Consider the following 10,094-nt stretch of genomic DNA (forward strand, 5'->3'; position numbering starts at 1 on the left):
CTTTTTGTTGCCTGACTATTTCACCATAAAAGTTTTTTTAATTTTTTTTTATTAATGAATCACTTTGCAAATTGTGAAAAACAAAACAAAATGAAAACTGATCCATGTCTTCAAAGGGGAGATATTATCATAACAACTTAAATTATTTCATGTTGTATATTTTGTGTTTGGAAAAACATGACTTGTTTGTATTTAATGTAGTCTACAGCCAATTATTTTCTGTAATGATACGTATGTATGTTTTGTATTTAGGTGTTTACCACAACAATGCATTAAAATGTAGTAACTTTACCCATTTAAAGTTGGAGCAACTTTCTCAAAGGCTAGTATTAATGTTACCTTCACACTGAGGTAAGACTAAATGAAAAGTAAGTGTTTTATTTTTTTGGGTGGTCTCCATCCTTTTTATTTTATTTATTTTTACAATTATTGATAAGTATTTTATCTTAACATATTATTTATTTTTGTCTAGTTTATTTGATGGTATTTTAATTTCATCGATCAAAATAACAACATTTTTAGCATTAACACTGCATCTGATCAGAGCCCGTGGTGCCTTCTAAACCTCCTCGTAAACCACACAATTCTGTATTAAGGAGTTGACAAGTTGAACAATCAAAAGATAGACTGCAGCAGAAATGTCATATTGTTATTTTACTCCAAAAAATGATCTTATAGAAGCATTTTGTAAAGTAAATGTATGTGATTAAAGGTATTTATGAGTTATTTGAACATTGAATTATGGTTTATCCAAAACACCGGTTGTTTTTTTTCCTACAGCAAGCGGAGGCAGCACCCGACTGTCCTAGACCGATCCAGCCAACACACAGAGGGACTCTACTGTTTGTATGGCATTCATGGATACGAGCTAAATAGGAGTAATGCGCTGTTAATTGCTGGAGTAACGCGGACATATCTTTAATTATTTCACCAAGTATCACTCCATATACTTGACTCAACATTTATTCTTGTGTTACGAGACTCACGTCTACTGGGTAAGTTAAGTAGATGGGCTGGTTGCTAGTGTTAGCTAAATGCTAATTGTTAACCCAAAGCTATCGGCAATTGGGGACAACCTATGTTGCTAACGACGCTAGCCTTTTCTTGCAACTTAACAGTAAACTATAATAGTAAAACTGGCCAGATTATTCTTAGTTCTTTAACCTTCTTTTTCTGGTTTGGTTGTCATTTTTTTGCGATAAATTATACTGCAACATATTTTCTACAAATCTGTGTGGTTGCTGTTAACATCCGCTTTAACGTTAGCTCATTCCTTACCTGATTGTTTTCTGATCGATTATACGAGTGACCTATTTAATGGTAGCAGTTGTGTAAAAATGAATATGTCAGTTTACTATATAACATGTTTAAATTATAACCTGCTCTCAGGCCTGTGATGTGATTTGATAGAAAACACCATATTTGATTATCTTAATCCAGTGCGTGTTTGTCATCTTCAGCTGAGGTTCACTCCCATGTGCCGCCTTTAATGTACCATTACTGCGACCGTAGCCATTCATATCAACATCATTAACGATCTAGGTTAATACGAGGCATCTCTTAGTCCTCTGATTATTCGCAAATGTAAGTGTTAGCTTTGACGTTATCTGTCTGTTGTGTTTTTAGTCTACGCTAAATTTGCATGAAGGAAGTAGTAGATTAATTTGAACTATGCTCAACTGTAATGTGCACCTTTCCATAATGGGATAAAGAAACAAACATGGAAAGGCAGGGTTGGGCGTATTAGATTGCATTATCACCACCAGACAATATACTGTACCAGTGACGTAAAAGTATATCAGACTTTGGATCTTGGTACCTGTTGTATTACAGCACCAATGGATCATTGGGTAGTTAATGTGTGCTTTAAAAGCATCTTGCAGGCATTTAAAGTGTGTGTGTGTGTGTGTGTGTGTGTGTGTGTGTGTGTGTGTGTGTGTGTGTGTGTGTGTGTGTGTGTGTGTGTGTGTGTGTGTGTGTGTGTGTGTGTGTGTGTGTGTGCGTGCGTGTGTGTGTGTGTGGTCTTAATATTTGTGCATATATAAACAAAGTTGCATGTGTAAAGTATCTTATATAGATTTGCTAAACATACTATGATGTCGATACGTTTTGATAACATTTCCTGTATTCTGTGTTTATGCTGACATCATGGTTGGACATAGGTTTGGTGCGAGTGCTAAACACAGATAGACTCCTATAACAATAGCCATGTTTTCAGCAACAACTAGCCCCATGACAGCTGACAGTTTCAAATAGTAAATGTATATGCAGGGCTCACAGACAGAAAATACTTATTTAAAACATGCAGTTATAGAATGAATGGAAATTGTGCTGACCCTGGCTGTGGTTTTTGTGTGTCCAGTTTGTCAACAGCTATGGGTGGGCTGGGAAACGGGCGACGTGGAGGAAGATCACCCCCTCTAATGATCGGCGCACTAATTGCCTGTATCCTGGTTCTGGGTTTTAACTATTGGGTGTCAAGCTCCCGTAACCTGGAGCTACAAGTAGGTTCATCTTGTGTTTGTTTGTTTCTGTGGTTTTCTACCATAGTAGACAGTTCAAATATCACCTTAAGATAGTTTGTTTTTGGGATGTCAGCTTGTAGTGTTTGTCTAAATCTTGTGTTGATAGTTCACATGTTGTATAATGATTTTCAAGGTTTTTGTTGTGAGAAGGTCTTCTGTTAAGCAATTTTACAACTTTCAAACCACTTCTTTTAGCTAACACAAATCATTATAAGCAACATACATAACAAGCCTTGGTTATTTGTACTGTAGAACAGGACTTCTGATGATCTTTTTTTACTTGCATAAAGAAGGAACACCCAAAACACGACCAGTGTGCTTTATATTTTTTCATTATAACCTACATTTCTATTAATCGGTAAATATTCTGTGTTTTTTTAAATTTTCACTGCACAGTCAGATTGTTGTTATCATTACCTGTGTCAGAGCCCTTTGTCTTTGCATGTGTGATGCAGACTAAGCTGTATGAGCTGGAAGGCCAAGTGCGCCGTGCAGCAGCGGAGCGAGGAGTAGTGGAGATGAAGAAGACTGAGTTCCAGGAGGAGATCCAGAGACAGAAGGAGCAGATCATCCACATAGAAAGCCTCTACAAGAGACAGCTGGAAGGATCTCAGAACACCTGCAGCCAAGAGAAGGTGCACACAAACAAACGAGCCAATGGAAGTTTAAATGTTGACACAATGCAGCAAGGACAAATTGCACAAAAAACTATTGCCACAGAGGAATTTGTAACTGTAATAGTAACTGTGAATATTGAGAGTTTCTGTGTTTCTGCTTCTAGGGCACTCTGCTGCTGAACATTTCCTCCAGTACCACAAACATACAGGAACTCAAAGGTAACTGTCGACCTCTTTTTCTCAAAAAGGATAGTGTGTGTAGAAATATAATTCAGTTCTTATGTGGCTCTTAATGTCGTGTGTGTTTGTACTGTAGGTCAGTATAATCAGCTAAATGATGACCTGGGGAAGCTTCAGAAGGAGCTGCAGAGTTGCCAAGGCAACATCAAAAACCTCAACAACAGACTCACTTATGACATGTAAGAACATTTCTTTTATTAAATATATTTATACAGGTCTGTTTGAAAAGAGATCAAGATAAATCTTCATTTATGTTAATTGACAACAACCACAATTCATCATTGTCTCCGCTTCAGGACTTGCTTCAGTCCAGTGAATATTATTCTGTCATTCGTGGTAAACGTGTGTGTGTCTGTCTGTATGTGTGTTTGTTCACATGTATAGGACCCATTGTCAGTCTCAGGTCCTGTCCCAGAAGGAGTTGTGTGATGAGAGAGTGGCCGCTGCTAAACTCGAAGTTCAGAAGAAAATGGAGAAGCTCATATTTCCTTCAGGTGTTTCCTCACAGGTAAGCTGGTTTCCTGGTTGACAATTTACCATGTGCAAGGATGTAAAGCATGTTTACTCTCGGGATATATATATTTATATATATACATATATATAAATATATCAGGATCAGGCTTTTATTTATTTATATATATATATATATATATATATATATATATATATATATATATATATATATATATATATATATATATAATAAATAAATAAATAAATAAATAAATAAATAATAATAATAATAAATAAATAAAAAGCCTGATCCACTTCTGATCCTGTTCAATGTAACCTATTGCACTCTGTGCACACCAGTCGTCCTAAACGCTCCATTGTGCTCTGTTAGGCCCCTTAAACTGTTTCTCAACGCATACGTTCACATTTGTTTGTGATACAGCAAAACTGCAACTCATCAGGCTTGATTATTGTCCTGGTCAAATTAATTTCATGTTCAGGATTTTATCCAGATAATCATCAAATTATGTGTAAAACTCTTAAAATGGCACAAAAACATACTGGAATTACTTTATCATACATTTTGTAGAGAAAATATTATTTGTATTGCATCACATATAGGAACGCATCTATTTTTTAGTGTGCATAGTTTTTTGAGAAAAACAAACAAACAAACCATCCTAAATAAGGTACCGGTAATCATTAAGCAAAAGGTCCTCCTGCATAAATAAAGGATAAATACATGTATTTTTAAATAACACAATCGTGTGAGTCTGTTCTTTCTTGTATGATTATTCTTGTATTTATTTGTATTTAAATTCGGCTATTTTTCACTTCTCTACCATAATAACGAGCTCGACAGCTTTCTCAAGTCACTTGTGAGGATATTCACGATTGTCCCAATAATGGAAATGATCAACTATTATCAACTTATTGTGCTTTATCACGATCCGCAATTAAATCCTACATTGTCCCATGCCTAACCACAATTAAAACAATCTCTCTAGTCCATAGGACTTCAACAGGGGGTACTGCAGGGGGGTCGCAAAATAGTTTGAAGACAAAGCAATTATCTATGCTTTGCGCATTGACATTCCTTCCTCCGCTGTGTTTCGCGAAGGGCGGGACCTCGCTCCCGACACACACACCTACGGTCAGAGACAGAGCGGAGGAAAGGAGAAGGGTGAACTAAAATAAATTTGCGGCACGTGTTTTATAATGGTGTTTCCTCCTCAGCCCGAACACGTAGTGGAAGGAACAGCAAAAGAGGACGAGCCAGTCATGACTGAGGTTGATGCAGTTAAGACGGCAACTGTTGTAAGCAACACAACAAGCCTCTCTCAGCCCAAAGGAGATGATCCACCTGAACTACTGACCAATAAGATCGTCGTGGACAAAGGTGACAGGCATAGATGTCATGACGGCTCAGTCTACTTAACTGAAATTTAACTCAAAAGCATGCAATGACGCAAATGTGTATGTATGTACATACTGCACATCCAATTCATTTTGTGCATATCTTTATATAGACTTAGACGTAGATTTGCAATAACAAGTGTACACTCTCACATTGTGCTTGCTTGTTTCCCAGGTCTTTATACCCCCATGGACCTGCTTCCAGAGAATGATCTCTCCAAAGCAGAGTCCCAGTCTGTTCCCTCAGCTGCTGCAGTCAAGCAGGACCTTCTGCTACCACCAGAGGGAGCTGTCGTAACAGAGGAGGCTGAGGCAGAGACCAGTGAGCCGATGAAGAACAACCTGACCGAAGAAAAAGAGATGGAGGTGATGGATGTTCGTGAAGAGGACGCTCAGACCGATGGTAGGAGGCCTGGTTTGTTATTCCTATCCAGGTATTCTCAGTTAAGAGGTTGTGATATTGTAATGACATGAAACAACAATTTGGTCATGTCAACAGAGGCAGACCCCAGGATAGAAAGCATGTTGATTGGCCGGATCAAGGCAGAGGAGACTCCTATGGGTCGGAAAATTGATGAGCCAGAAGAATATGACGCAGAGGAGCAAGTCGTGGGTGGAGTCGATATGGAGAAACGACAGCAGACTAAACTGGCTGAAAATATAGGTATGTGTGCGATAGAATAAAAAGGTATGTGTGTGTATAGAGACAGCAGGAGAGAATGAGTACATCCTCAGTCTCCACTTTGGGGTTTATCTCAGTGCATTTGAAGATCAGAGGGTTAGTTATTTACTTATAAAGATTAAGAAATAAATGCACTGTGTGTTTCATGGTAATAACCACTTTTGACTCCCTGATAGACAAAGACATGGAGGAGGAGCTGGCTGACTATAACGGTGATGATGAGAACGAAGGCGAGTTTGAAGCAGACAAACAAGCTGAGCTTGCTCAAATCTAAGGTATGCACTGAAACACACATCGATGTATTCCTCACTGACAGTCACTCAAGTTATTTATTAACGTCGAGTCAACATGCCACACATTAGAATTGCTGAAAGAAATCGCATCAGACTTGATGTGAAGTGGTTTTAGCTCCGACATGTGTTCAGTGATTTCTAAGATTGCTCATTGTTTTAAAAGAAGTTAGAGGATCAGATAAACTGGTATGTTTAGGACACACCGTGTGCAAAGATAAATCAGATTTCTGTAGCGAGGAGTGTACACGTATGATGAAGTCTGCCCCACACAGGTGATTGATGGGAACACTACATAACAATACTCACATTTCATTTTTCTTGGGGAATAATAATTAAGGAAATGATGTGGTTTCAGGAAATAAATCTAGCTTCTGATTTGCCACCAGCTGACTTTATCACTAACATTTGTAATGTTTTTGTGCGTTCGATTGCATTTATTTTTTCTTCATGAAAGGTTATGCAGCTTTGTGTTAATGTAGGTCTGCTCTAGGCACTGTGCAGCTATATTAATATAATTTAAACGCATATATGCTTGTGTTATTTATACAATATTGAACTTTTCTTGTAGGGCTGGAGTTGGAGAAGAAGCGTGCACAGCACATAATGAAGCAGAACCGCACATCAAGGTTAACGCTGCCCTCCAAACACAGTGAACACAATACAGACTCAGACGAACATCTCTATTAGAAAGACTTGTGACATTAGGTTGGGTTCATTTCAAAAGCATTTTCTTCCTGCAATGTGTTTTACTTGTCATCTTAATTGGATTCTGTACATTTGATTTACACATTGTAAGATATTTTATCAGTTCCAATATTTTCCGTATTAGAGTAAGAATCTTTGCAACTTCATGTTCAATTCACAATATTCTGAAAGAGCAAACAAAAAAGACTTAATGTCAGCCGAGCATTTCACTGTAAACATAAAACCCCATGGTGCTTTTATGGTGGTGACTGCTCACATAAAATTGTATTTATTAGTTTAGGTGATATGGAAGTAATTAGTACTTCTAAGTACGATCACCTACTCGGTTCTTAGTGTCGCTTCAACATAATTTAAGACATCTCAAGACTTGACACCAGTTGGCTTGAAAGATTGAACATCTCAACTTCGCTGCAAATCAGTGGGTTTTGATTATGTGATATAGATGTGTGGTTTATGTTCACTACGTAATGACTGTGACTCAAATGATGAAACTTAAGTGATGATAACGTGCAGATACTTCAAGGGGTCATGAGGTGTGAATTGCTGTAGTAAGTGTAAATGGTCAAAGTGATCCCAATGACGAAACTCATCTTAAACCGCAGCTTCACTTTGTTGAACTGCTTTGTGCTTCTGTCCTCGGCTGTATTTCAGACGACAAAGTGTCACAAGGTCGTGCGCTTCACATTTGGGGATCAGTAAGACAGAAAAACAGTTTTATAATGATTATAATTTAAAAAAACCCCGGATGATATTGGTAGATCAACAACCTTGTTTTATTTTGACTCGTGCATTATCGATTCTGTGTGCACCGGTTTTCCCCTTCGTTCAGTTGCTTCTGACAGAGTGGAAGGTCGGATGTAGAGCCGTGGTGTGTTCACTGACTTTGTGGATACTTCCTCTGGTCTGCTGAAGTGAATGGACTGTATATTTTGTGGCGAGGACATTTCCTTGAAGCAGGGACATTGTGTTGAGTTGGGCCCAGTAGTTGTGCTTAAATGTATTAGTCCATTCAATTTAAAGCTGCACTAGATTGAAATCTGCGTGGGTTAGTGGAAACATGAACTGAATAATAGGCATCAGAAAAAAAAACGTAAGTACATTTTTTGTGGCGGGATCATTTATAGCCATTTATTGGGCAGATGATTTTACTTAATTTTCAAGATACTTTTTCCAGGTACTTTATAAGTAGTGACTTACTTAATACCCAGTTACTTAGTATGTTGTAGTTTTAACTGCCATCGTTTCCATAATGCTGTGATTTATAATCCACAGTCCATTCCAGCATCACATATAGTATCTCCCATGTCTTCAGCTCCACTGTTTTGCCAGTTATTAAAATGGGGCTGCCAGTCATTATTCAATCCCACAGAAACTATTTTATATACACGTCATGATCCTGAGGTTTCCAAACATGTCTCTACAATGATAAAATGCACAATACCTATAGAGTTTCCCTTTTGAATTGAAGGTTCAGTCATAAAAACTAAAATCTGTCAATTTTGTTAACTTATTTATTATTTATATTATTATTATTATTATTATTTTGCTAAATTTTGTTTTGGTCATGTTTCAAAGTAACCATACAAATAATAATAATAATAGGAGTGCTGATGACAGAAGGGATTAAAGTTCTTCGTCGCAACGACGGATTTAGGTCAGTTTGATTTCAGAGAGGCCGAGAATGAGATCAGTGTAAAAACAACAAGGGGGGGGGGGGGGGGGGGGGGGGGTGTTATGAGACTTAAGAATGCTACCAGGTGATGGGTAACTTTGTACAGGCATCCAATCTACTTGGATGCAGGCTCCCACACAATCTACAACTGTAGCATCTAGAAATGTTATTAATGATCTTTAACCACGTTGGTTTCGCTGCGCTGCACGTGCTACAGATGTATGACCGTGTCACCGGGAGCCCGGCGGTTGTATGAAACCCTGAGATGGAGAACGTTTGAAAGTTAAGCAGAGTTAATAAACCAAACTTAAACACCAAACAATGTTTTGTTTGGTGTTATAATAAGATTGAAACAAAAACGCACTGAAAGGTTAAGTAGACGGTTGATTATTTGTAAGACTAAAAGCTTTGCAGGAAAGGAAAAATATCTGTTTTATTTCATAGATTAAAAGCATCTTCCCTTCAGATGCTATTGGTCTCGGGTATTTAAATTCAATTAAGGTTAACACCTTTTTACAACTTGATGCCTGCATAAAGGCCCTGTCGCACATATCCGTATGACAGAAACGTATGCGATATGTGTGACAGGGCCTTTAGAGAACAACAGCAGAGGTTAGGGTTAGGTGGTGCGAACATATCATACATTTGACTTGTTGTGCTACTTGTTTAGCAGGAGTCGAAGGCTGATGTGGGGAAGATGTTGTTTTACTTTAAACCCTGCGACAGATTAATGGAAACCCTTTGACACCCAGAGTGTCCAAACCAGTCGCACATCTGCACTCTTGTTTAAACGAATGAACATGGACTCTCATTTATGTCGAAGTGTCTTTTGTCTGCCTTTCTTTCATTTTATATTCAAAGTTGCTGTTATTCGATGTTGGTTGCAAAACTTAAACAAGCAATGCTTTGTGTTGTCAGAAAGCTTTGTCTGCCTGTTTGTGTAAAAGGTCCCATTTTCTGAACTAGAAGTCTGTGTACCTGGACGGAAAATAATTAAAAAGAAATGTTTTAATTGGATCCATTTCATTTGTTTAAATGTTTTATTTTATTCTAAACTGTTGAACACATTTGTGAATGGTTTAAATGATCATAGGCTTTATTGATGATAGAAAATAAAAATTGTTTTTATTACCACTATCAAGACATGGTTTCATGTGGGATTTATTGTTTGGTGTAACCGTTATTTGTGATGAGAACATAGATCAGATAAATGACATGGTCATACCCTACTCAATATACACTGAACCTGATGCACTATGAATATATGCATATGGGAGTAATGTTACCAATATAATTATCCACATACGCTACACTACACACATCGCTTTAATAATTTAAGGGAACATGTTTTACACATTCATCTTGATTATCCAGTTTAAAGATACATTTCAACTAGAGACCATCTTGCGATGGGATCACACCAACGGTGCGCTAATGGCCCCTTCCCCACTTCCTACCCCGGCACTTCTGGCGCCCTGACTTGGACCACAC

At 37.8% G+C, this 10,094-nt stretch overlaps 1 protein-coding gene across 1 annotated transcript; it reads left to right on the forward strand.

Moving 5' to 3' along the window:
* Positions 1-796: 796 nt before the first annotated feature.
* Positions 797-8,329, forward strand: golm1 (golgi membrane protein 1). Its single transcript, XM_029440480.1, has 11 exons — positions 797-995; positions 2,363-2,504; positions 2,981-3,160; positions 3,307-3,361; positions 3,459-3,561; positions 3,767-3,890; positions 5,072-5,234; positions 5,427-5,654; positions 5,751-5,915; positions 6,110-6,208; positions 6,795-8,329. The coding sequence occupies exons 2-10, from the start codon at positions 2,376-2,378 to the stop codon at positions 6,205-6,207; spliced, it is 1,245 nt and encodes a 414-aa protein (XP_029296340.1). The 5' UTR covers positions 797-995; positions 2,363-2,375; the 3' UTR covers position 6,208; positions 6,795-8,329.
* Positions 8,330-10,094: the final 1,765 nt, after the last annotated feature.

The sequence above is a fragment of the Cottoperca gobio genome, chromosome 9, assembly GCF_900634415.1.
Source record: "Cottoperca gobio chromosome 9, fCotGob3.1, whole genome shotgun sequence".
Lineage (NCBI taxonomy): Eukaryota > Metazoa > Chordata > Actinopteri > Perciformes > Bovichtidae > Cottoperca > Cottoperca gobio.

Bases quoted from the DNA above. Each gene is read 5' to 3' on its own strand.
- golm1 (XM_029440480.1), top strand. From the start codon at position 2,376: ATGGGTGGGCTGGGAAACGGGCGACGTGGAGGAAGATCACCCCCTCTA. The intron at 3,362-3,458 runs GTAACTGTCGAC...TTTGTACTGTAG, and splicing joins AAACATACAGGAACTCAAAG to GTCAGTATAATCAGCTAAAT. The intron at 5,235-5,426 runs GTGACAGGCATA...CTTGTTTCCCAG, and splicing joins TAAGATCGTCGTGGACAAAG to GTCTTTATACCCCCATGGAC.